Below are 27,346 nucleotides of genomic sequence, written 5' to 3'. Positions count from 1 at the left end.
TTAATGTGAAGGGCTACCAGTTTGATACACACTTCTGAAAGAACAAATTTGCTCAATTTACCTTAAATTATGTTATTATTAATAATTAATGATATTCATCTATATCTAGTGATCTGTATTTTAATATTGTCTTTTTCAAATTCACACCAATGCGAGTGTGGCTTAAAAAAGCAAAACAACAAAAACCATGTTGGTGACCCCTGATCTATAGTATTTCATGTACATCATGAAATCACTATTGTCTAACCAAAGACAACACTGTGAAAAAGTCCCAGGTTCTGGATGAGTTCATATGTTTACGCAATCATTGTTAAGCTCTCTATAGCAAACAGAAACCATTACAGGTTTCAAACCATTAAAACCATGGCCAAATGGTTTCCTTTATATAAAGCGTGTTCATGTATATCACCAAAATAAAGACCCCTGTGGAATCTGGATGCTGGAGTCTAGTAGAGTAGATACCGACATGTGACTTACAAGTTACCGAATGTGGTCTATTGGTTCTTGATGGTATCCACTAGACATATAATATATCGTTAAAATTCAACAAATTACCGGTAGAGACCCAGAGGGAGCAGGACATCTCCATTACAACTAAAACAACTTCTATTAGTTTTAAAAACATTATAAATTATTGAAGTATTTTTTTTTTTTTTTGAAGCTGTGCCGTTTATTGAAAAAAGGATATTGATAAAAAAAAAAAAAAAAAATCAGACAATAAAACAAAAAAAACCCCCAAAATTAAAAATCAAGGTTTCACATAAACGTGGCTTAGTGGCATTGATGGCTTAGTAGTTAACATGTTTGCTTCACACTGCTGGGGTTGTTGTTTACATCAAACCTCTGGCCCATTTGCATGTTTTCACCACAAGCTTCCTATGAGTACTTGCACTGACATTCAAGTTGTCCGGTTTGTGCACATTTATGCCCTATCAATGACCCTACAATACCTTCTGCCCCAAGTTACTTAGATTTTGTCCTTGCAACCCCGCATAGGATAAGTGTTATAAAACAATTAATAAAATGGCTCAAACATGCTGATGAAATAAAAGGTAATAAAAAAATACAGAGTCATAAAATCAATATAACCATAAAACACTTCAGTCTGATAATCGTTTTTCTTCAGTAAGTGCTTTTATCCAGGTCAGGCTTGTGATGAATTCAGACCTGGAGCCAATTTTTGTAGCACTGCATTTAAAGCTGGATAATTCAACTGAATTTTCTTCACTCCAATTCAAAGTACAATTTAAACAAATTATCAGTCATTCATAGCTTTTTCTTGAACTTTTATAATTTTAGCAACATCCTTCCCCTCTGCCATCTCATGCAAAAATATTACCAAAGTTTCAAACGGCTTTTGAGGTCATACTTTTCTTTTTTTTGCATGTTACGCATTTTTCTCGCATTTGACGGTTTTGTACGTGAACCTGCCCTGGAATATTTACAAAGCTTTCAATAATCTAAAAAAAAATATTTTATTTCTTGCGTAGTTTCAGCTCGATAAGCAGTGTACCAAACTTCTGGACCATTTCTGATTACTCATGCAGTTATGACATGACTTTTTTTAAGAACTCGAGAAACCATTACACAGCATAAAGGAATGCAATCTAGTCTTTACGCAACGTTTCCTCTAATGACTATGCCTTTGAGTTCCTTTTATTAATATTATCATTAAATCAGCTAACTGCTGCTCCTACCACACACAAATCTGACAAACACCCTAACCTTAAACTCACTAGCAGGAAACCAGTCCCAACCCTAGCCCCCATGTTTTCCTTGTGTGGATTTCCTCTGGGTTCTCTAGTTTCCTCCCAGACCAGGATAAAACATTTACTCTGAATAAATGAATAAGCATACAGTAAGGAGAATAATCGATGTTTAAGAGCTTGGTGCAGGTTTTTTTTTTATTCCCTGTATTATTTATTTTCTTTAATAGAAATTGTTGTTGTGAAAGAAATGTGACGTTTAAATAGGGAGTTATTTTTAATTTGTTAAAAAGTCTCTGTTGTCTGTTGAGGCAAAATCCCTCACCATAGCCATAAACCCGATGCAGGATCTTTGTAAGTGGCTCAATTGATGTAGTGAGAAAATATGGTCTTTTTGGACTTGAAAACAAGGGGTGATCGAGGCCAATGTGTTTAAAGTGTTTGTTAAGTAATAGTAATATGTTGAAATTCCCCAGATGTGATGTCAAAAGGATAGATTTCATCATGTATGTGGTCACTGATCCGAGTGCACTTCTTTCTCTAATGGCTCCTGTGGAAATACATTTGTCATTTAGAATGATGACGTGTAATCTAGCAGGACAGGTTGGGGGTAAACACAGATCAGCTTGCTTATCATTGTAATTTGTAATACAGTGTCCCCTTGACCTACATTTTATTCATAATAGTATCATGGCTGGGAGAACCTGGAAAAATTCAAGAAAACTATGTGCAGTAAAAAAAAAAATCATGTGACATGAGTTGTAACATAATAAGCAACTGTTTTCTATTCTATATATTGTAAAGCAATGATAAGAGTGTTTGCTTTAATAGGATTATGAGCTTGAAGTGTTTATACAGATTACTTTATAACCCGGATTGTGAGAGAGCTAAAGGATTCTCTGTCTGTCTTCAGGGGGAAGAGAGCTCACCATCAGCTGGAGTAAGTGTGAACTTTATTACTCACTTCATGTAGATGTAAATACTTTTGCAATTAATTTTGCTTTGACAGCAGTGGGATAGTGTGCAATGGAGTTATAAAAAGTTGTATTTAATTCCTTTTCTTTCAGAAAATGCCAGTTATAGATGTAGAGAACCTAACAGACTTGGATAAGGCTAAAATGGAAGTAGATCAGTTGAAGCAAGAGGTGAAGCTGGAAAGGGAAAAGGTGAGAACATTGTCTACTAATATGCTAGTTTAGACTCTTACTGGTATAGCTAATAAATAATAATAATAATAGTTAACAATACTATATATATATATATATATATATATATATATATATATATATATATATATATATACAATATAAACATTCTCACACTAATATCCTGCTTATTGAAAAAAAAAGTCTGAATGCTGTTTCTAGAACCCATTTAAAAATTGTTGTGAATGCAAGTCTGTGCCATTTAATTGTATCATTACAGACCAATAGCCTTTTCAGTCTTTTATCTCATCAATTTTATCATTGTAGGTGTCTAAATGTTGTGAAGAAGTCATGGAATACATACAGAGTGGTATGGATGAAGATCCTCTGGTCAAAGGCATCCCAGAAGAAAAGAATCCATTCAAGGAAAAGGGTGGATGTGTTATTTGCTAATGTGGACAGAATACTGCCCTTTTCCTTTTGACAATTTAGACTCTGATACCGCACACGGACACCTGCTCCTCTTTTATCTTACCCAGTATCTTCTCTGCTGCCTGAAACAGAGAAAAGACAGTTGAGAATATAGATGCTAAAATTACTCTAAATGACACGGATATGAACCGTCTCCCATCTTCCTGTGTGTTCCCCTTTGAAGTGGTATAATAAAACAAATCATTTTGTGCAGTGGTTGTCAGATTTATTGCATGACAGGATGGTTTGAACATCAAAATGATGGCCCCTTTAGAAATATTTATTGAAAAATGTCCTTAGTGTCATCATGCCATGTCCATTTATCTGCGTGGATGTGTAATATGTGTTGCATACATATATGTGTGCAAGATCTCTGGCCTGGATACTGTTTGCTTTATACTACAGTCCTATGAAATTTCGATTTCATTTGATATCGATTCATTTTCTATAATTTCAGCACCAAAGATTATGTCAGGTTTTTTATTAATATGCTTATTTTGATATGGTATAGTTTCTATGGTAGCAAATACACATAACAAATGCATCAGTAGTAAACAGTTCAAAATTGGTCATTATTTAACTAAGAAAAACAGAATTGTCGGAAGGGTACAGATTTTATTTAGGGATACATTTATTTTCTGTCTGTCGAATTATCTTCAAGCAAGAAAAAGTATTTGAGGTCTGTAGATCACAGTTTTAGCTGCAAGATATAAGAGAAACTACCTTTCAGATGTTACACAGCATTAAATAGAACTAAAAAGGTTTTAAAAGCATTTTGTAAAACACGTTATTAAAACAATTTATTGTAATTACAGTAAAATTTGTCTGCACACAATTTAACTGGGTGGTATCTATAACCCATACGTGTAATATTTTTTCGTTCTGTGTTTTTCCTTTATTTTTATTATTTTCAACATTGTAATTGAATACTGAAGACATCCAAAGTATGAAAGAACACATGGGATTATGTAGCAAACAAAAACGTGTTAATCAACCAAGAAAATGTTGTGTTTTAAATTGTCCAAAGTTTCTCTATACAAACTTGAGAAAGGATCTAAAACCTCTGAGCTTCTGGTTTCTGACAAGATGTTATAAGTGGAGAATTTCACAGTGTGTGTGTGTGTGTGATTCTTTATATGAATGCAGCCTGCCACAATAAATGATTTAGTAAAAAAAAAAAGTGCAAAAGAATATATTGAATCATTCTATACTTGGTCTGAAGATATTTACAGAGCAATCCACACTAACATTGACAGTGAAGATAGTTATCTTCCGACTGACGCAGGTTTCCAGTCTGCACACCCACACAGCTTTAGAGACACTCAGGATCTAATTGGTTTATTCAGATAAGTACCACAACTGGCATATTTAATAACAAATACATAATATATGTTTCCTGGGAGTCAAACGAAAAGCAGCGCTTTGAGCCACGTGTAGGCGATGGCTCACACTGGGACCTTTAGGGACGAAAGTGCGCATGCGCGCCGCACAGTGGCCCAGTAATGGCACTCTACAGAGGAGCACTGCGAATGCACTTCGGTGCAAGTCGCCACTTTTTTACCCCAGCTGCCCTTCATCAGACTCGGCAGTCATCGGAAAACGTGTCATCCAAATCTAAGGCCCGTGCCGAGCCCGTTGATCATGTTCTCTACACACAGGAGCATTTTGCACTGAAGGACTCTTTGAGAAAGGTACAGTTACTGTATGTCACACAATAGGGGAAATGTGATTCTATGTACAAACATGATGTTTTTGCGTATTTTCCCCGCAAAAAATTACAACATTTCCTTTGACCTCTGATGTTATTTTATTAGGTATAAACCTGAAGTCCCCTTTACCTTTCACAATGTAGGCAATAGGTCACTATACCCTTGCATACCACGCAAGACAAATCAGCGCCACGCCTCCTGCTTTATAAAGCAATTAGATATTATTTAATTTTAAAATAGATTGCTTCGGAATGGAAATATATCCGTGCACGAACTTCTTCTTTGACGTGTCGGAGTGTAAAACATCAACCCTGATTTTCTGCTGTTTTGGTATTGAGAATACAGGAAATACCTGCGGTCACATGATCTCCCACTTTGAATCTGGTGAGCTGAGTGGCTGCGTCGAAAATACGCAGAACCGCTGCGCATTGGCAGGGTAGCCAATTTCCTGTAGCTAATAATAATAATAATAATAATAATAATAATGATTATTGCATACATCATTGCAACAAAAATCATAAAGTTGCTTTAGTTCCATCACAGTACAAAAGCAAACATCTATGTAACTACATCTATGCCTTGAATTCATTTTATTTTACTGATAATTACAATAACTGTTTGATTATTTATCAAAAGTGTCTTTTCACAGTCCTTGTAATACATAAACATTTGTTTTTCAATGTTTGGTGTGTTGAAGGTATAAAAAAAAAAAGGAAAATAAAATTTATAAAAACTTTACAATTAGGGAAGGGTATGTAAATGTGAGGCAGTGCAACTGATAATATTTTCCAAATAAGTCACATCAGTGGTGGGCCGTGCATTTGGTACCTGGGCCTTCAGTTAGCACTTGCGCGACTTAATACCACCACTATCTTATCGCAATTATAGAAACCATCAATACTGTACAAAAACGCAATATAGCAACGCGTGGCATTACAGAGAGAGAGACATTTCACATATGGAGGGTGAAAACCATTTTACTAAAGCAAGCTCCAAACCTCTACACTACAACCGCAACTGTGCACCTACATCATCTGGAGCAGTTCAGAATCAATATTTGTCTAATAACATGAGAAAAACATTAAAAATGTAAATAAAATACAGCCTTCTCACCAGAGATGAAGACTCCGCTCCTCAGAGGCTGTAATCCAGTGGTACCGCTCGTATTCACTGGTCTGGAAGTGAAGAACAAAGCCTTTCCTGGGCTGAGACACGCTAGCTAGCTACATGGTTGGCCGACCTCCTCATGATGTCTAGCTTTTCTGGAAAATGTATTTTTAAGTATGTCCGACACCAAATCAATTTCTCTTCCTCCATAGGCATAAAAAAGTCTAACTCAGATGTATTAATGAGTGCAGAGCTACACACGTGTTTTGCCAGTCGAACTTAGCTGTAACAGTTTCCCTCTGACCATACAGATCGTAGGACGGAAAAATGTTAACACTATTTTGAAACAGACCTGCTGGTAATATTCTCAATGGTAAAAAGGAACAGCAGAACAGACTTTGCAGGCCCTGGGCAGATTAGATTGACATGGCAGCACATGGAGGCTGAAATCTGATTGGAAAAAAAAATCATACAAAACATATACACATACATCAAACATACACGTACTGGAAGCAGTGCAGCCAAGAAAAAGCTACGAAATGAAGAAAATAAACTGTTGGGAATAAATTATTACAACAAATATTAGAATTGAGGTTGTAAATGTAGGTCAGTGCTTTTGATAGTGTTTAGGCCAGCAGAGAAGGCTTAAACAGTATGAAATAATAGTGTGGCCTTTACATCAATATAATTATTCCTTCTAAATGATTCCTGCTCTAGTTACATTGACATTGCATTGACTTGAAATTAGTCCTTGAACAGAACATTGGCAGGAACCTCGAACATCAGTATTGTATAATTGAATAAAATGGCGCCCTGTTCGTTGTGACCTTGTTACATCATTATGTGTGGCCTCACATTTTGGTCTGTTACCACAAGACACAATTTCCAATAATAGCTCTACTGATACTTAATGGAGTTCAACCAATTTATTTTATGCTTTGCTCTTAGTAAGGACTCCTTTCATCCAAACAAGTGACTGCTGTATGCATGCTGGTTGGTATACCTAATCGTTGCTTTTGGAGCCTAAACAACTTGATTGTACAGTTAAGTCCTATAGCATATCATTGACTAAAATTACTTATAGGATTATAGTTTAGACCTTGAACAGTGTCTCACTTCCTTGTCTCGTGAGAGGAAAACACAGCGCATATGTTGAATCAAAGTGCTATTTCCCAAAATAGTGTTAGCTGGGAAAGGTAGTAACAAAGAGAAAGGATGTTGCTTTGTGTTATATTCCCAAGTGATTTTGACTGAGTTAAAATAGGATATTTTTATTTATTTATTTATTTTTTTACATGTTTTAAGAACCTTCCTTTGGGGGTCGGAGGGGCGGGGGGGTGACTGTAAGTCAGACATCTATATTTACTGTACTTGTCGATACATCGGAATAAATTCGCAAGTCTTTACTTCAGATATTTGTAAGATTATGTAATCAATGCTGAGCAACTTTCCTATAATATGAAATGGGCCAGAGGCACTTTACTTTTAAAAAGTTAAAGTGCCTCTGACCTGCCACTTGTGTCCTAGAATTATTCACTTCAACAATAAGCGTTTTTGAGATTTAGGTTCCCTGAAGTTTTTATTGCTTCTCAGAGTGGCTTTATGTGGTACCTCCCTTCCTTTAAAGTGAATAATCCTTGGCATTTGAATTAGGTGAATGGTGTTGTGTGGATTTATTGCTTGGAGGTGAAAGCTGTTGAATGCGCTCTTTCAGACATGTTTGTGTAGTAAAATTGTGAAACATCCTGATTGGCTGAAACTTAGTGTGAATTCCTCTTGTTTATACAACATTACATACTTCATCTACAGGAAGTAAAATAAGGATAGTTAGTACAAATCCATCAATACTAAGAAACTTTTATTAAACTTGGGTCAAATAAGCAGTCATGGTCGCTCCATTTATTCATTCTTTCTAAACTGTCTACCACTATATTGTCAAAGGTTTGTGGACACCTTGTCATGAGTATAGTATGTGCTTTTTGAGCATCGCATTCCACATTAAGTCACCATTTGCGCTTATAATTCCCTACACTCTTCCGGGAAAGATGTTCCGCTAGATTTTAGAGTGCGCTTGTGGAGATTTGCGCTCACAAGGGTGTTAGTAAAGTCAGGTACTGATATAGGTGAGGTGCGAAGGCCTGGTGTGGAGTCAGCGTTCACAATTATCCCAAAAATGTTCAGTAGGGTTGAGGTCAGAGTTCTATAGCAGGAGAATTTTCACTCCACCACAAGCAAAGCCTATCTTCATGGAGTTTGCTCAGTAAATGAGGGCATTGTCATGCTGGAACAGGTTTGGGTCTCCTAGATTAAGTAAATGGAAAATTTTGTGCTACCACATCCAAAGACATCCTGTACAAATGTGTGCCTTCAACCTTGAGAAAACAGTTTGGTAAAGAACCACATATGGCTGGGAAAATCAGGTGTCCCAATATTTTTGTCCATGTCGACTTGTGGAATGTCTAATACATGACTTTATCTTCATCCAACTACGACCATATTTGCTCTTTTTTTATGTTCACATATATTCTCTTATCTTTTAATTTTCTGAGCAGCTGATAAGGTTTACATTTCACTGCAAGTTTATTGCTCTATAAAGCTATGTTTGTGCCAAATAAAAATCCAGTCTATTAGTTCATCCATCTGAAATCCATTTTTTAAATTCACCTATACTTTCCACTTCCATTCTGCAGTCTATTTACTTTCTAATGAATTCACATCTAAATGATTAATACATTTTTACCATTCAGATGAATCTGTTTTTTTTTTAGATTCATGGGAACGAATGATTTTGGAGGAGACGTCTAGTCTAGTAGAACTTTTTCCCAGAAGAGTGGAGGTTATTATAACTGCAAATGGGGATTAAATGTGGAATGGGATGTTCAGAAAGGACATGATTGTTTAAGTCAGGTGTGCATATAGGTGGTAATTGTCCATATAGTGTCCTTGTCCTTTATATTGCTTTAAAGGTCTGAATATTCTGAAAATTATTATTTTATACAGGACTAGTGCATAAGTACAGTGGGACAAGACTCTGACCTTCTGTATAAAGGTGTCAGCATGGCCAACAATATTTTCTTACATTAGAAATGTGAATTTTTTTTTTTTTTTTTTTATACCGCTAAAAAAAAAAAAAAACCCTGATTTTCAATGTGGTCTGAGATTTTCACTCCACCCTTTATCACATATTGTGAGTAATTACTACCAGTAAACAATAAAATATTGCACCGCCATGGAAACGAATAAAGACGGCTAGACTGGTCTTGTGTACACTGTTGCATATAACAATAGTACGAAATATTTCCTGGTAGGAAATGATCTATTTTAAGGAACTGACATGGTAGAAGATAATTCATTTTCAATCTGTGCTAGCGAATTATAACACTTCTTGTGGCTTAATGATTCACAGTATAATTTCTGTACTTTGATTCTAAGAGCATCAGCAATCATATTATCAGTGTTCACATATTCATCTTTAAAAAATTGGGAAAAGCCCAGATCAAAACCTGATGTTGTCTTTTGCTGTTGTATTCATTCACCTCATGTGAATATGCTTTTCTGCTTACAACAGGTGTAAAGATGATTTATTTTATTTGCAGTAGCTATCCTGTCGACCCAGCCTAGCTCTTCTCTCTTAGCTCTTTTATCAATAAAGCATTTCATGACACTAACTGGATGATCCTAACCTGCACCTCTATGGACTCAGCTGTCACATGATTAGCTTTGGCTTTAGGCTAATACACATGAATGCTACAGTTCCTAAAAAGCATGCTAAGAATGAATTAGCCTATCTGGAATTGTTCAGGTTATATCTGTAAAACCATAAATGAGAATCAATAAACAACATGTATAGAACTGTAGTTTGTTCAGTGATAACTGATGATAACTACACTTGATCCTTGCTAACTGAGAACTAGGTTTTCTGCCGTTACTATGTATACATTTGTATATGCAATTAAATTAAATTTTGATTAACAACTTTCTTTCCATCAAACTGATATTCATTCTGTTTTCTGCTTCTAAATCTCCTGTACATTGTTTTTTGAATGGAATTTGAATGGTTAAAAACTTTTTAGGATTCCGAGGGAAACTTTAATATTCTTCCAAGAGGAACACATTAAGAAACATTTGTGTAAATGGTATAGAAGGAACTGTATATATTTTTTTATAATTAATGTTTAACATGAGAATACTAGAATGTTCTAATTTGGGTATAGTATATGTGCTGGGAGTCATAGCAGATACTCTACCAGTAAATACTAAAATTCTGCTCAGCCACTGGAGAGTTTGGTCTAAAATAATAATTTATGTCTAAAATGGCTTTTCCTACATCCTCATGCCTAACAATGGTAAGAAATAGTTTCTGGTAGGAAGTGATCTATTTCATTGTTGGATCCTGGTAGGAAATCATTCATCCGTTGGTAATCCATTATACAGAATTATAGTAACTTTCCTTAAGGCTTAGTGATTCACAGTGATTCAAGTATAATGTCTATAAAACTCCTTGTTTCCTGACATCACCAGTGGTTTTAAAAGAGTCATCTCTCGGTCAGTTGGGGCACTGGGTGATGTAATGTGAACTCATTAGTGATGTAATGGCCGCAGACAAGTGCTGTTGTGACGCAAATTGAGGTTGGGTAGTTGAAACACTTTTTTTTTTTTCTTCAATGAAGAGCAGGAAACACTAATAGTAGTAACATAAATGTGATCTAAATTTATTTAAACAAAAATGATTCAGAAAGGTGGAATACAAGTGTGTTGCAGTACTGAGATTTTAGGTATGAGTCACGTTCACATTCTGAGGAATGTCCAAAGGTCACAATACAAATTCTTGTAATAGAGTTCTCCTATTATGTCCTTGTATACAAAATCTGGTTTCAGCTTGTCTTTGTCATGATTAATAATATCAGTCATAGCTTATATAATAATACTCTCGTTTTAATGTTTCTATTATTAATCTCATTCAGAAATATGTCAAATGCTCTACAGAGTTTCAGCCTAATTATAATTTAAAAAACTGTAAGTGTATGTTGCCTAATGAATACAAATGTGTTGATTTACAGTGATTTTTAGAAAAACAGTGCTGGACAAAGTAAAGCACCATTCCAATTCCACCATTCAAACAAATCCCCTGCATAAATATTACTCCAGTAAAACTCCTCCTTTAACTTAAAATGTGTATTTATACTGAAAGTACTCACTTTTGAATTGATTTGTGTATCAAAAGGGAAAGTACATTATATGGTGCAGAAATTTTTCTGTACCCTTCCTTCTGTACAATTCCTTGGACGTCATGGCTTGGTTTGGGCTCTGACATGCACTGTTAAATGTGGGACCTCATATAGACTGGTGTGTTCCTTCAAATCATGTCCAATCAACTGAATTTACTACAGGTGGACTCCAATCAAGTTGTAGAAACATCTCAAGAAAGATCAGTGGAAACAGGATCATTGGCAAAGGCTGTGATTTCTTATGTACATGTTTTTTTTGTAATAAATCTGCAAAGATTTCAAACACACTTATTTCATGTTGTCATTATGTGGTTGTTTGTAGAATTTTGAGGTAAATAATGAATTTAATCCATTTTGGATTGAGGCTGTAACATAACTGTGAAAAAAGTGAAGCGCTGTGAATACTTTCCAGATGCACTGTACCTTAAGAATACATTTGTATTTCCTTTAGAAAAGCTGAACATTGTTTTGTTTTACACTCTTCCAGCTCATTGATCAGGAGATTAACCCTTACGTGGACAAATGGGAAGAGGAGGGTCAATTCCCTGCACACAAAATCTTTAAGATCCTTGGCAATGCTGGATTTTTGGGAGTCACCAAACCCGTGGGTGAGCTGACTGTTCGTCTATTTTATTTATTTTTTATTAAAATGTGATGTACGAGAGGAGAGGACAGTGTTTGATAATGACAATATTAACTAAAGAGAGACATTGAAAAAGAAAGAGATAGCGGTACGCTTCTTTAATGCATTTCTGAGGTAAAACCTTTTTAAATCTATTGTAAGCTCCGGACTGTTTAAAGATCTCAGTATTAATAAATGTATCCACAGAGAGTAGGTTTTAATTTGCCTGCTCTGTCAGTAAAATAGCTAGTCCTTATCAAAAATTTAATGAGCTAAATGATTAAATGTGTATTAAGTGGTATTACTTGTTAAAGGGAAAATTGAACATTGCAGTCCATGGGAAACATTATTTTTCTCAGTGCTCTTCATTTTGAGTCCTTCAAATAGATTAGAGAGAGCAGAGTGTTTGAAGTAACAAAGAATTTACTTTAATAACCAGCGGGTCAGAAGACAAAGGCTTTTGCATTAAGAAACGCTGACGCTGGGAATGTTTCTCATTAGCAGCCAGGATTAAACGGGAGCTTCAGAAGCCTAACCTGTACATAAGATTACCATTCAGGAACCCAACTTGACTCATCCAATATACAACCTTGTTTCTTGTGATTCATTGTTCATGCGTGAGGAAAACTATATTGTATTTTGTTTTACTGTATTCACATACTAATATGACCTGTGATATTTTTATCAGCAAAAATAGAGAGGATTATGTATTGGTTTTCATTTGAGCCTAGTTAAATATTTGCGCTGTCTTTTCTTTATTCCTAAGAATGAGTTATGATTGATTAATGATCATTTGTTAGAATTACAGTAAAAATTAACTGAGAGTTTAGAAGTTGTTTCAGGCTTTAGGGGTTTTTTTTTTGCTCAAGTTTTAGTCTTTCAGAACATTTTTTGTATTGTTTTTTTCAAAACATATGAATGCATATTAAAAGCACCAAACCACAACATTTAAATTCTTAGCACTGATTGGTCAGATGGCGTATATTAATTTTTAAATTATATAACAGCAGCTTTCAATCACATTAGAGACAGAGGACTTTGAACTTTCCAGTGACAAGCAGTGAAAGGTTTTTTCTTTTCTTTCTTAATCCATGATTCATGTTTTTTTTTCTTTTTCTGTTATTAACGTCAAGACAGGGGAACTTCGAACATTCATGCTGAGAATCCCCAATAGTACCACATCCAACAAGGTCACAAGGAGGCAAGACTTTCATGGTCATTTTGCTGGAACTAGTATTAGTTCTTTCACTTTCATTGTTGGATGGATACATTTTTGTCTAAAAATGATAAATGTGGTCAACAATTACAGTCCAACATGTTGTATGATATACTTTGTTTTGTTGGCACACACTAGGCCATTAGCCTTAATACCATTTTACATTTACATTTGCGGCATTTAGCGGACGCTCTTATCCAGAGCGACGTACAAAAGTGCTTTGACCTGTTCTGGCACCACCTCGGTGCCAGAACAGAGAAGAGCCTTGAAGTGTCCTTACCTCTCATTCTGAGAGAAGGTGGTACCAGTCGAGCAGTGCTGGAGGATCTCAGACAGCGTGGTGCAGTGCGAGAGAACATTGAGAACATTGATACCAATAGAGAACATTGTACCACCACCATTGACAGAAGCAGATTGGATTTATAGATTCATGTTGCTGATGCCTTGACCTTGCAAATTCTGCATGTAACATTAGAAATGCTAAAAATACATTAAACCAGGTTTTCAATCTTTACCTGTCCAGTTTCAGTTAACCTGTTCCTACTGTAACCTCAGATCCCTGCTTTTGGTCAGCAAAAATGTACTTAGTGTGGTCTTCTTCCTTGGTCTTGTGTGGTGTTGGTAGCTCAGACACAATCTACTTTGAGTTCTTATTAGATTTGTGTTTTCTGAGCTGCTTTTCTGCTCACCATGTTTATCAAGACTGGTTCCTTGAATTATTTTAGCTAGAGCCATGTTTGATTATTTCCTCTGACTTTTTAGATAAGCAAAATGTTTTCATCCACAGAACTTACACCAATAATCATATCACAGTCCAAAGAGATCCACTTTTGATATTTTGTTACATTAATGGAAGTTCTTGACCAGTACGTGCAAGAGTTTCTACATTGCAATGCTGCCAACTGATGTGTTTCCTAAGATTTCAAACTTCAATTATCAAATAAAACTTGCATTATTTTGTAAGTGATTCCTGCATTAGGTTTACCTCTTGAAAATTTATTCAAGTTAAAAAGACCAACCTTTGTAGTAAACCTGATGATACAGGCATGTAGGACACTTGGCCTTCCTGTTCATGGTTTATTGACGCAATTCTTTATTTTCGTTTTTTTTTTTTGGTGAGTAATATCCTGATTGGTGCTAATATGAAAAATCACTTTCCTTTAACTGCTCACGAAGAGGAAATAGTGTGAGCTGGATTTCTGAAAGGTTGGACACCACATCACTGACCTTTGTCCCTCCTGATACAAAATATGTTGTTTTAACTTATAAAATATTTGACGGTTGCTTCATTTGGCAGCGAACTAGGCTTTTTTAATTTTTATTTTTATTTTTTTTTACACTACATGCTTGTTCTTCTTCTAAGGTTTTTTTTATTTTATTTTTTTATTCTTTTCTTTTTTTAATCAATGCTTTTGTCCAATTGAGGGGTGTGTGTGCTTTCAACATTACTTACAGATAATACACATTTTATTTTAAAATTCTAAATTCAGTCGTTTTCTAAGCCTCATTTTTGTGCACTTCATTAATCCTTATCATCTACGAATTAATTTGAAGCTCTTTTTGAATAGTTTTACCAGCTTTTAAAACTGCTGTTTCTTTCACATTTCACATTTATTAGGATTATACATTTATTAGTGTTATTGTAAAATAGCTTGCAATTCATCTGAATTAGGGTTACAGTCATAAAGCACACAATAAATTCCATAACGGTTAACAATGATTGAACCATACCACATTGTTCACGGTCTGTGAAGCTGACCCCATGAGATTCAATGCTTTACGACTGTTTATGCCTCATCAAGAAACTGAATGTTATCCTTGTGGATTTAAACACGCCAAAGCCAATGTTCTTGTTCCCCTTTATCCGTCTGCTGTTTTAGGCTTATTCACTGCAATAAGCCTTATCTGTCTGCAGCTGTATCTGTTTCCTCTGCTTTCACTTTCCTCTGCCAGAGCCTGATACTCTTCTTTTGGGTGCACCAGGAGACTTATACTGCTAAAGGAAATATTTTGAACAGTTGTGTATAATGTGCTCATATAACACATTCCTGAGCCTGAATAATGGATAAATGTTCTCGTGAAATGTTTGTCAAAGTGTTTGTTGCAGTGTTGTATGTACTGTACGCAGTTCTCCATTTGTAATGTTGCATCATTAAAAAATTTGCTTTACTCCGAAATTAGTTTCAATCATCAATCTCAGTTATCATAGTGGGGCAGTCTGGGAAAAACCATCTGAACCATCACTGTGGAATCCTGGCACACAGGATAAAAACAAATCTTGTTTTAGGCAGATTATTAAAAATGTTTTTATTAACTTTTTTTTTTTAGATTGTTTGGGTTATTCTGCAAAGATGCATAAAGCAAAAGATTCCAATAGATTAACATTATTTGTGTTATACTGTTGCATACACACTTCAGTGTTACATACATACTCTTTCTATGTAAAATAAATGTCTTCTTACAGAAGCTTTAACCAAGTCCATGTGAATTAGCAGTTACTCTAGAAATGATTTGAACATATTTGAAACGGTGCATTAATATAAACCTGTGACGTACTTTATACATAAATTACATCATCTGACCAATCAGATTAGTGAATACATCATATATAGTGAATACATCATCTATATAGATGAGATCCATCACTTTTGTAGAACAAGTTTAAAAAGTGCCATTTTATTAAAGGAAATGTCAACTGTGTTTGCCAAACCAATATATAATGACCATCATCCAATAGCTGGCACATTTATTCATTTGACTACAGGCTAATCACGTTAAAGGTCTGTGGTAATTTAGGTACTACTGTAAATCTACTATATACTATAGATTTTCTGAACTAACACTTGTCCGACCCCCTCTGAAGCCTTTGGGTATCTGCTTGAAAGGAGCCATACATAACTTTATTCTAAAGTTTTTGAAATATGACATACTAGCATGAATAATATGTTTAATTAAAGTACTTTATAGTAAAGTAATCAGTAAGTTGTAATGATCTTTAGATTTAGTTACCAAGGTAAATGAAATATAAAATGCACTGAAACCAAGGATTATGAACTAACATTTGGAGGTGTTTGATATTGACAGAATATGGAGGTCTGGGATTGGACTTCAGCTACAGTGTGGCTGTGGCAGAGGAACTGGGCAACATCAACTGCGGAGGCATTCCCATGGCCATCGGTGTTCAGTCTGACATGGCTACTCCTGCCCTGGCCAGGTAACTTTATGTAATTTTTTTTTTTTTAATAAATGAAATGCTTTACAACTGTCCAACATGTAAATAGAATATAAAATAAAATGAATATAAAATGTCCCAAAATAATTGTCACTTGAATAAATCCGTGATCAAGCCCATACAGTCATTTACATCTACACATCCCAGACTCACAGCCCTGATTCCAATTTTTATATTTGTTCACTCTTCTGTGTTCTGTGTTTGAGGCACAATATCTTTGTTAATGAATTCTCGTTTTTTAAAATATCAGTTTGTTATGCAGAGTTTCTCTCACCACCGCCTCATGAGGGTTTTGTTGGCACTAATGAGAGAAGCAAATTGTACCGAATAAAGTTTCATTATTGCTCTGAGGGATGCGACTGAACACGGTGCCGTTTGTAGATTCGGATCCGAAGAGCTGAAAAAGGAGTTTTTGCTTCCGTCCATAATGGGTGACAAAGTGGCGTGCCTGGGAGTGAGTGAAGTCGGTGCCGGCTCTGATGTTGCGAGTAAGTACAATTTTTCAACCCCTGAGGAAAAAAGGCAGCAAGGGATTAGCACGAATGTACATGAAATGGAAACTACACTAAAGTGAAGAGAAGTATTTTAGTCCAGAAAAGATGTTAAGCAGAGCTAATTGCTGCATAAGTAAAGGAATATGAATTGTGAAATAAACAATTTTGGTCGTGTTCCAGGCATAAAGACGAAGGCTGTACGTGAAGGAGACGATTTTGTCATTAACGGGGGAAAGATGTGGACCACCACCGGAACACAAGCTGACTGGATGTGCCTCTTGGCCAATACAAGTGATGGGCCACCACACAGAAACAAGTCCCTCATCTGCCTCCCCATGAACCTGCCAGGTAGGAGTATATCCAAAACCAGGAAATGATCATTTGGATGTTAGAATGTAAGGTTTTAATTAAATACGATGAATACTTGCTTATGCATGAGCAATAACTGATCTGATGTGTATTTGCTCCTTGGTGTCTGTACTCTGGGGCTGATCTGGCACAGGAATTCACATTGCGCGAAAGATTGATAAGCTGGGCATGAGGTCTTCGGATACAGCAGAGGTTTCCTTCGAAGACGTTCGGGTGCCATGTAAAAACGTCATCGGTCAAGAAGGAATGGGCTTCACATACCAGATGCTGCAGTTCCAGGAAGAGCGCCTCTGGGGAGTGGCCAATAGTAAGTGCTGTTGGCATTTCCCATGGATCCAGTACAGAGTCGTTTACTCCCGTGTACTGAGAGTGTATTTTGAATATGATTCACTTCCTGTCATACTGACATCACATGAATGACGGCAGTGCTGGTTATTAAATGTGAGATACAACAACTACACGTTGCTTCAATTTGTAAAATGACCCGAATGCCGATTTATAACTTTCAACTTCCTCCCTGACAGACTGTTTTCAAAATGACTGACTCTGTATGTGGGAACGGTCATTAGGATGAAGTGGAATGTCTGACTTTTATTTTCATTACTTTAACACTTGCCTCCCTTAAGGTCAGCAGTAATGTGTACTCCAGCCTGTGTGAGATCCAAACTATTTCAAACCCCGTCTTTTTCCACATTTTTATCACCATTGACACTTTTTTCTTTTCTATTTCCGTTCGTGATATAAAGTTCTAACGATGATGGAAAAAGTGGTGCAGGAAACAGTTAACTACACCCGGCAAAGAAAGATCTTCCAGCAGCCAGTGCTGTACCACCAAGTGGTGCACTTCAGGTTAGCAGAGCTTCAGACTGAGATCGAACTCCTGCGCTCTCTGCTGTACCGCTGCACAGGTGGGCCAACTCATCAACCTAACCATATAAAGCAACTTCTTCTCCCTGCAGTGGTGCACTCCATGTTTACTGTCTTTACTTGTTCTATAAGACAGGCTGTGTTTGTCTTTCACATTTTCTCCGTACGCTGTATTGCCAAAAGTTTGCGGACACCTGGACATAAGTATTGCTATGTGCTTTTTAAACATCGCATTCCACATTTAGCCCTAATTTCTTGGGATTTTTCTTCCCAACACCTGGGAAGAAAAATTTTGGAGTTTGCTTGTGGACGTTTGTGTTTATTAGCCACAAGGGTGTTAGTAAAGTCAGGTACTGATGTAGGTGAGGAGAGGAGACCTGGGGATGCTGGGGGTCAGTGTTTCAATTCATCCAGAAGGTGTTCAGTAGGGATGAGATCAGAGCTCTATAGCAGGCCACTCAAGATCTTTCTCTCCAATCCATGTAAATCTTCAAGGAGCTCACTTTGTACACAGGGGCATTCCCATGCTGAAACAGGTTTGGGTTTCCAAGTTCAACTGAATGTAAAATTGTATTATATTATCCAGAGGCATCCTGTACAATTGTGTGCCTCCAGCTTTGTAGTAACAGTTTGGAGAAGAACCAAATATGGCAGGAAAGGTCAGGTGTCCTAATACTTAAATTACATAATTACATAATTTGTACATGCTTTTTTGATTTAATACAATGCTAATGCATGTTTATAATCAATACCAGCCAATGAAGACAATTTGCATGTTATATTTATGTACTCCTCAGGAAAAAGCAAGTACATAAAGCTCTGCTGCTCTGAAGTAAAAAGTTTGATTTGCAAACTAATCAAAAGAATTTCCATTTTCCATTTAACTTCACTTATTGGCATTGAACCGTAGAGGACTTGAAATGTGCATGAAGGTGTTTGACTAACACAGTTGAGAAATCACAGGGGTTTAAGGCATGAAGAATGAATTTCGGTCGCCTTTATGGCTTTTTTTTTTCTACTGAGGTCGAAGTTCTCCCATGATTGTCTGCCCCATCATTATCTGACCTCTAAAACTATACAAGTATAAGCCCGGATTTTTAGTCTCTCAATACTGTTTGGTAGACGTGTATTTATTAATGATAGACCAGCAATAGCATTTTGACAATATAGGAAACATCATGCTGACATCACTGTTTTCATTCACATCTATAAGCAAACTTGTAACAAAACTTTTGTTAAAGGCCACAAATGAAGGGATGATCATGTTTCAGCTCTATATTTAATATAAACCTCCTGGAGTTGGCCTTTAAGACAGTTTTGCAGAACCGACATGCAAATATAGAGGCAGCAAAAGTACGTTTGCTGAGCCAACAATGTCTGAGCTTAAAGCAAATAGATCTAGTGAAGCTCAACTACACTGCTCCGAAATGTGTGTTTCTGTGATGTGGATAGAAAACCAACACCAGCTGACAGACAGGAGTCTGGATATTAAAGAATGTTTTGGTTTAATGGTTGGATTGTGAAATTTTTTTTCCCCTCTTTTGTCTATAGAGATGTACATTAAGGGAAACGATGTGACAAAGTTGGCAAGTATGGCAAAACTGAAGGCCGGTCGACTGGCACGCGAGCTTGGAGACAGCTGTTTGCAGTACTGGGGTGGGATGGGATTCACCAGCGATGTCCTCGTTAGCAGGTTCTACAGGTCAGTCCACTGCTGACTTTGAGGCTGTGCCCTGAGTCTCTCATTAATACATATTAAGCTACAGTGACATCTAGTGATGTGGATGATAAAAACAAAAGTACAAAAAAAAGTGGCATTTAAGTGCCACGTTAAAAATACAAATTCGAAGATTACGAGGTAGCAAAAAAAATTCGAGAATTAAGTCACATTTTTTCAAAATACGAAATGTTTTGTTTTTTTGCCGCATCAGCACAGTTATAGTTAGTAAACAGACACCTAATTTATTCAGAGTAAAACAAATTAGAGAGACATTGAGGAATTGCAGACTTTGGTGGAGTCTGAAGGATGTCTGTGGTTGCATCTGCATGCTATTCATAGAGGATATGATGTTTCTCAAGAGACTATGAGGATAAACAAAAATCGACCTCGAAGAAGTTGAACACTGGGACCTTTCGTCTTCTCTGACATTGCTCTAGTAATTCACGTGGGGTGCAGGGTTAAAATATTTTGACTTTATTCTCATATTACTGTGACTTTAATCTTGTAATCATGGATATCTATTTTTATTTTATTTTATTTTACGTGTCACTAAAAAGCAGTCGTCTTTTTTTTAGTAGTACATTTAAATAAAGTAACTAAATGGCTCAAAAATCTACTCAAGGTCACTAAGTAAATAACTTTTTTTTCTTTCTTTCTTCAGGGATTCCAGACTGATGTCGATAGGAGCAGGAGCAGATGAAGTCATGCTCTCAATTATTTGCAAGTACATGGACACCCTGCCTAGGAAGTAACCCTACTGAGGAAGGGTTTATCCCTTAGTTTGATCTCGTGTGTGACTTGTTTTCATGTGATTATTACTAGTTTAATACAGGATTATTAGTCACCTGCTGCCTTAACAGATAATGGAATACTGGTCTGTGTGAGAACCTTGCACTTATCTAAAGTGTGATTTAGTTGATAGCACTTTTAAGGAGAACCTGATCCCTGGGATGTTCTAACTAAGTTTTTCTGGGGGGTAGAAAATCTCTGGCATATGGTTTTATACAGAATCTTTAGGTATATAATATATATATATATATTTATGAATGAAAAAAAACCTTGAGTGATGGATCATCTTTTTCACGCTGTGTAATCCCAGTGTAATCCTATTCACGTTTCTTTTTAACAATACATTTTTTTTTTTATATCAAAATGACAGAAAACCAATTTGGTACAAATATACATATATTAAGAAATTAGTGCACAGGAAATTGGCAATGCTGAATAAGGATCAAACTGTATAATCTACATGAAACATTGAATGATTTTCTTCAACATTTTATTGCCTAATATTTTCTCTTACATACAAATTCATACTTGTGTAAGAAATCTAGTCCAGAGCTGTTAAGCTTAACATGTATTCTATATATTCGGAACTCAAATTCGACACAACATCAAGAGAAAAATGATTAAATTCTTCAAATTAGAACTGATGAACAATTTCTCCTAATCATTTAAAGCTTTCTGGTTTTCCCTCCTCGAAGAACATCATCATTGCACACTGAAATGTCCTGTCCTGCCTGTAATTAAAAGCTTTTGCGCATTCAGTACAGTCTTGTCATGATTATTCGGAAAGGACATGCTGACCAGAAGACCAGCTCGATAAGTTGTTTACACCAAGCACATCCAACAAGCGTGCTGAATAATTAGAAGGAACAAACAGACAATGTTTTTCTGTTCTCTGACCTGCACAATCATATCAAACGAAACATTGTTTGTTTTTCACCAGTTTTAAAGAAACCGTTTGATCACACTCTTACATGATCGATGCATGCAATGAACTGCAGGAAAAAAAGTTAATTAAATGTGAAATCACGGCTGCATATCGACTGACGTATCGGCATTACGTTAAAAGCCTTGTATAGCACAAAGAATACTGATAAAATGAATGTTACAACCTAAAAATCACTGGGGAGGAATTCTGGTGTCCCTGATTTTGCACAACTGTTGAGTAATAGAGTCTCTTATGTGTTCAACATTTATTTCAATCGTCATATGGACATTGCTGGCCTAAGGTCGTGAAAGCAAAGTCATTCATCAGTCCCTCCGTCACCTCAGTTTGATCACCCAGTAAAGAACAGTGAAGACAAAGAGAGCAAAAAGCAACATGTAGCAGTAGATTTTGGTCTGGCTTCCTCTGGACAACAGCTTCAGTCTGCCCATGGTAGCTCCCAGCAAACCACCAGTTGAGTCGAAGTCCGAGTCCTACAGCAAATAAACAGCAATTTTAAAATCTTATGCAGGGCTTGTTATGGGATAATTCAATTCATTCATTTGTTTTGTGTAGCGCTTTTAACAATGAACATTATCTCAAAGCAGCTTTAAAAAGAATGTGGTGATGAAAATGAATAGGATGTTCTTTATAAGTGTACATTTGTCCCCTGAAACCAATAAGACTGTCACAGCGCGTGTACTTTAGTATGTATGAAGTACACAACATAAGAAAATTATGGTTTTTGGCAGGTGTGGAAATAATTCTAATGTAATGTAATTCTCTATTTTATTTATATTATATATTACATACATATATATATATATACATATACACACACACACACACCCCTTTTGCTGCCATACCAGTCTTGACCTGTCGAGCATTAACTTCTTCAGAACACCACTGTTCTTTCCTTTGACCACTTTTGATAGATACTGACCACTGCAGACTGGGAAAATCCCACAAGAGCTGCAGTTTTGGAGACGCTCTGACCCAGTCATCTAGCTATCACAATTTGTCAAACTAACTCGCTCAAATCCTTACGCTCGCACATTTCTCCTGCTTCCAACACATCAACTTTGAGGACAAAATGTTCGCTTGCTGCCTAATATGTCCCACCCACTAACAGGTGCCATGAGGAAGAGATAATCAATGTTATACCGGTCATAAAGTTATGCCTGATTTGTTTGTGTGTGAGATTATTTATTTATATATCAGCCTCTGATTCTCTCTCTCTCTAGAGAGAGAGAATCAGAGTTCATGAATGTGACTGCTCAGTAGAAACTAATTAAAGCATTAGTCAGATCCAAATATATAGGCTGCATTGTATTTTGCATTGACCAATGAAGCTCATCAGTGCTGAGATAAACACCGTTCTGATGTCTAGATCACACTTTCACCTTTACAGTGTGAGCCTGATTTTATTCCATGTATTAAGTTGACAGTTAAATTCAGAATAAAACTCATTTTAGCACAAGTGAATAGATACATAACGTTTCATTATCATGTAGAATGAGGCTGATGGTTGAGATGACACATTGTATAAACGGATATTTACATTAAATTAATATATCAGACAGAACAGCAACTCCCAGAAATACTCATGGGAATACAGTAGCTGTATATGTGCTTCTGGTTCTAAGTTAACAGAAAGATCTTTATGACCTGCAGCAACACCACTATCTATGTTCATGTTTGTTTACTACAATTGTGGCCACCGGTTGTAGCATGTAAATATAAAAACATATAAACTCACCATATCTGCTAAAATTGTATTCTGGTGTTTGACTTCGGCCCCAATGTCGATTGAGAGCTGGTGAATTACAGGATGACAAATGAATTAAATACACCACACTGGCCATACTCTGATATATAACTGAACATATAGTACTCATAAAACCTACATGTTTCAATGCATTTACTTTGGCTCTAAGGCCTTCTTGTAAATGTTCGTTCTCCTCCTCGTACACGCTGTAACCGCTGGCCACATAGTTTCCCTGTGGAGCTCCTTCACCTGTGGACCATTAAACAAAAATGATTCAAATTAGTTTATTTCAAATTGTCATAACGCCATCAGTAATAACATTATCCTTAAATCACAACACTATAACAACTTAAAGCAGCCTGGTTGCTGCTTAACAAAAGAAACCAAAGTATCCAGACTTGTAGTATTTATCCGGTTGAGACCGAGTGCATCTACATGACTGACTTATCGTAGTCTGGATGTCTACATTTACTCCATTAGTAAAAAAGTCAACATTTGTTCATAAAATCTGGAGGATGTTTAGCTTGTTTGGTGAAATAGTCACGAAATGTAATCTATTGATCTGTGTTCAGACACGAAAGTCTCTGAAGACTTTTTATATGATGTATTTCAGTGGTAAGTATTTTCTGGTGCCTCTGCCAAAGTTTTCTTTCTGCCACTGGATACCACAGACGCTGTATTGTTTTTATTTTCGTTCGTTATTGTTTTTTTTTCTTTTCAATCTTCAAGCCTCATTATTCACCATTTAAGCAGGAGATTTTATGCTTGTTTTTATTGCTTTATATTCGGTAAGTAACTCGTTAATTAAAGTTTATAATAACGAGTTACTTACCGAATATAAAGCAATAAAAACAAGCAAATATGTCCTGCTTAAATGGTATAATTATAATATAATAATAACCATCATCAGTGGTTCTTTCAAGTTAAAATACAGTAAATATACTCTCCTGGTTAATAAGTGGAGACTGCATTAATTAGAGACACACATTTATTACAGGGGGGGGGTTTCCCCTTGGTATTTCTCTCAGCATCACCCCATGTCCTCTGTTTTCGCGTCATTAAACACGACTGCCTTCGTTTCCATAACAACGGAGCCAGTCGCGCTCGCGAACAGAGTGAACAGTGAAACAAGCGTACAACCACCACGCGCGTTACCAACTTAACTGTGTTCCATCATCATTTACTGCATACATAAATAAAGATTGTATACTTTTGACGAGGTTTGTTGTTAGATAAAGTGATTCCTGTTGGGGTAGAACCGTGTAGAGAGAGACAATAGTGTGGGAAGAACAGTTTTGACGCTTCATCCTTGATATCCGAACCCTGTGTGTGCTCACGAGTAAAGCGCTGTCGCAATATAACCGTGTATACAAAGTGACGTCACACCAGTCACATGACCAAAGACGTACACATACCGAACAGGTATGACATTTTGACAGGTTAAGTGAACAACACTCTCTCTGTTAGCGAGCACATTTTGTCCTCAAATTTGATGTGTTAGAAGCAGGAAAAATGGGGGCAAGAGGTCTAGATGACTGGGTCTGAGCATCTCCAAAACTGCAGCTCTTGTGGGGTTTCCCTGGTCTGCAGTGGTCAGTATCTATCAAAAGTAGTCCGATAATGAAACAGTGGTGAACCGACTCACTGATACACGTGGGGAGTGAAGGCTGGTCCATGTGGTCTGATCCAACAGATGAGCTTCTGAAGCTCATATTGATGAAGAAGTTAATGATGTTAATGCTCGACGGGTCACGACTGTTTTGGCAACAAAAGGAGGACCAACACTATATTAGGCAGGTGGTCATAATGTTATGCCTGAATACACATTTCTGGTGCGTTGTGTACAAAAAGTTGGAGACCACTGTTATGAGTTATGTTATATGAGTAACACATATCTGCTGAAACAACCTGCTGGTGTAAATATCACATTCTTACACGTGGCTTGAGCAAATATTTACCACGTCATGAAACCAGTATGAGATCTCTAAAATACTCTCAAAGTAAATAAATAATAATTCTGGCACATATGGGAAAAACACGTGCATCCAATGAACAATTTGGAAAGTGTGTGTGTGTGTGTGTGTGTGTGTGTGTTACATATCAGCAGCATGTGTTGGAAAATGAAAACAAACGTGCAGATTGTTCTTAAATGCACTTATTTCATGTACTTCTATTTACTTTCATTAATGTTTATTTCCAGTGAATGTCACTGGTTTGGCTGCTCATCTGAAGTAAAAAGAAAACAAATTAAGGAGAGAAGATTCCACGTATGAGGTTTCATCCCTCCAGATGAGCCCCCTAGTGAGTAGGCTCCCTAAGTAGTCTACACACAGCACATCTTTAAAAACCAACCCCAAAATAAATCTCTTAGTAACTGATTTGTCTCTTAAAATATCTCCACATCTCCTACACAGCTTTCACACATGGGAGATCAGCTCAGTAGAAATCCTCCTCAGTTCTCTAACCTGCTAGCATAAAACATTTGGATGATTAGCATGATAAACAAAAACTTACCCAAACCCGCACGCCTCATTTTACTGTCAGATCTACAGCTGTTTTGTGTTCCTCCAGGTAGCCTTCTTTTAATGCTGTTAACTTTTAAAAAAAGCAGTTTATTATGACAAATAAATATGAATCCTTCTATAGTTCCGACTTTCTGCTCTTAGCCTACGTTTTCACGCCACGACATCCTACGGAAGCCGGTATGGTCCATACGCCGGATCACGTGATGAAAAGGAACGTGGGATATGCAGTTCTTCTTCTTCTTCTTCTTCTTCTTCTTCTTCTTCTTCTTATTATTATTATTATTATTATTATTATTATTATTATTATTATTATTGCCAAGTTCTCATAATAGGGTTTGCATGCTCTTGTCCCCCCACCCTCACACGTTCACTCAGGTTTGTTTTTGGTGTTGTTGTGGGCCGTCTCTCATCCCTGAGATCCCTCATGCCTGTGTGATCTTCTGGCTCTCCCTTTGGTGTCATGATGCCATACCTAGTCTTGCCAGAGTGCCTGCTTGCACCCTGATCACACTATATTTGTCGTTAACTACAAGGATACTTAATTATTCAAATTTCTTTCTCCATTTCGCCACTTTACTCTCCTTCTCTCTCTCTCTCTCTCTCTCTCTCTCTCTCTCTCTCTCTTTTAAAAATCCATTAAAATTTGGTAAAGTTACCGAGCAACTCAAGAAAAGTTCAGCATTTAAGGGCCCATCTGTGAACAGTACACGTGAATATGTGATATGTGACTAATCATGAATAGATATTTGGTGTTGAGTGTTTGGTTTTGAGTCTGGTTTCTCTCGATGTTTCTTCCTTATATCACTTCCTCAGGGAGTATTTCTTTGCCGCTGTTGCCACTGTCCACTCATTAGGGATAAACCTATAAGGGTTTACCTTATAGGCAGTGACATATACATTCATATTTTGTAATTTTTTGTATTTCCTTTTTATGTCTGTAAAGCTGCGTTGGGACAATATACATTTTTAAAAGCACTATGCAAAAAAAGTCCTGATTTGAATTAAATAAAAATATAACAACTGTAACAACTGTAAATGTATAGACTTTGTATAGTACTTGATATAAAGTGCGAAAAGTTGCAGTTACCAAATAAATATTGAATAGTAACAAATAAATAATATTACATCTCAATCGAATATATTACATTAATTAAGAAAAATAATTAAAATGGACCCACAGTTTTTGTCTGTCATACAGGTGTTGCTATATAATAAGATTTTAAAGATTACAATTTTGCTCAAAAAATGATGACTGAGTTTACTATGATGAATGTGAAACTTGGCAAACAGCGATAAAAATTTTTAAATAAAATACAAAATTATTTTAGGTGGTTTTGACAACTTACAAAAATCAATTAATTGCAGATAATGTAAAAAAAAAAAAAGGTTCCTTCATTTACTTCTATGTTACATAGTGGTAACAAGTAGATGGTAGCAATAAATGAATAGATAGATA

The 27,346-nt window shown here is 36.2% G+C and overlaps 3 protein-coding genes across 4 annotated transcripts; 2 read left to right on the top strand and 1 right to left on the bottom strand.

The window, feature by feature from the left end:
* Positions 1-2,584: 2,584 nt before the first annotated feature.
* gngt1 (guanine nucleotide binding protein (G protein), gamma transducing activity polypeptide 1) lies at positions 2,585-3,535 on the top strand. Its single transcript, XM_046834833.1, has 3 exons — positions 2,585-2,646; positions 2,774-2,872; positions 3,179-3,535. The coding sequence occupies exons 2-3, from the start codon at positions 2,777-2,779 to the stop codon at positions 3,302-3,304; spliced, it is 222 nt and encodes a 73-aa protein (XP_046690789.1). The 5' UTR covers positions 2,585-2,646; positions 2,774-2,776; the 3' UTR covers positions 3,305-3,535.
* Positions 3,536-4,737: 1,202 nt separating this feature from the next.
* On the top strand, positions 4,738-21,433 carry zgc:85777 (uncharacterized protein LOC405871 homolog). Its single transcript, XM_046834830.1, has 9 exons — positions 4,738-5,013; positions 11,854-11,974; positions 16,289-16,418; positions 16,818-16,924; positions 17,111-17,278; positions 17,433-17,606; positions 18,046-18,207; positions 19,718-19,868; positions 20,548-21,433. The coding sequence occupies exons 1-9, from the start codon at positions 4,825-4,827 to the stop codon at positions 20,636-20,638; spliced, it is 1,293 nt and encodes a 430-aa protein (XP_046690786.1). The 5' UTR covers positions 4,738-4,824; the 3' UTR covers positions 20,639-21,433.
* bet1 (Bet1 golgi vesicular membrane trafficking protein) lies at positions 21,149-26,083 on the bottom strand. Of its 2 annotated transcripts, none has more exons than XM_046834832.1 (4): positions 25,880-26,083; positions 23,505-23,614; positions 23,357-23,413; positions 21,149-22,091 (listed from the first exon to the last, which is right to left on the bottom strand). In XM_046834832.1, exons 1-4 carry the CDS (start codon positions 25,896-25,898, stop codon positions 21,936-21,938), a joined length of 342 nt encoding a protein of 113 aa, XP_046690788.1. In that variant the 5' UTR covers positions 25,899-26,083; the 3' UTR covers positions 21,149-21,935. The 2 variants fall into 2 exon arrangements, with proteins under 2 accessions (XP_046690788.1, XP_046690787.1); XM_046834831.1 differs by lacking the exon at positions 25,880-26,083 and adding an exon at positions 24,576-24,734.
* Positions 26,084-27,346: the final 1,263 nt, after the last annotated feature.

This window comes from Silurus meridionalis, chromosome 22 (genome assembly GCF_014805685.1).
Source record: "Silurus meridionalis isolate SWU-2019-XX chromosome 22, ASM1480568v1, whole genome shotgun sequence".
Lineage (NCBI taxonomy): Eukaryota > Metazoa > Chordata > Actinopteri > Siluriformes > Siluridae > Silurus > Silurus meridionalis.
This window is presented reverse-complemented; position numbering and strand designations above follow the sequence as displayed.

Coding starts and splice junctions, on each gene's coding strand:
- gngt1 (XM_046834833.1), top strand. CDS start 2,777: ATGCCAGTTATAGATGTAGAGAACCTAACAGACTTGGATAAGGCTAAA. Junction 2,873..3,178: donor TGAAGCTGGAAAGGGAAAAG/GTGAGAACATTG, acceptor TTATCATTGTAG/GTGTCTAAATGTTGTGAAGA.
- zgc:85777 (XM_046834830.1), top strand. CDS start 4,825: ATGGCACTCTACAGAGGAGCACTGCGAATGCACTTCGGTGCAAGTCGC. Junction 5,014..11,853: donor TGAAGGACTCTTTGAGAAAG/GTACAGTTACTG, acceptor ACACTCTTCCAG/CTCATTGATCAGGAGATTAA. Junction 16,925..17,110: donor TGCCGGCTCTGATGTTGCGA/GTAAGTACAATT, acceptor GTCGTGTTCCAG/GCATAAAGACGAAGGCTGTA.
- bet1 (XM_046834831.1), bottom strand. CDS start 24,672: ATGAAGCGTCAAAACTGTTCTTCCCACACTATTGTCTCTCTCTACACG. Junction 23,615..24,575: donor AACAACAAACCTCGTCAAAA/GTATACAATCTT, acceptor AATGGTCCACAG/GTGAAGGAGCTCCACAGGGA. Junction 23,414..23,504: donor AAGTAAATGCATTGAAACAT/GTAGGTTTTATG, acceptor GTAATTCACCAG/CTCTCAATCGACATTGGGGC.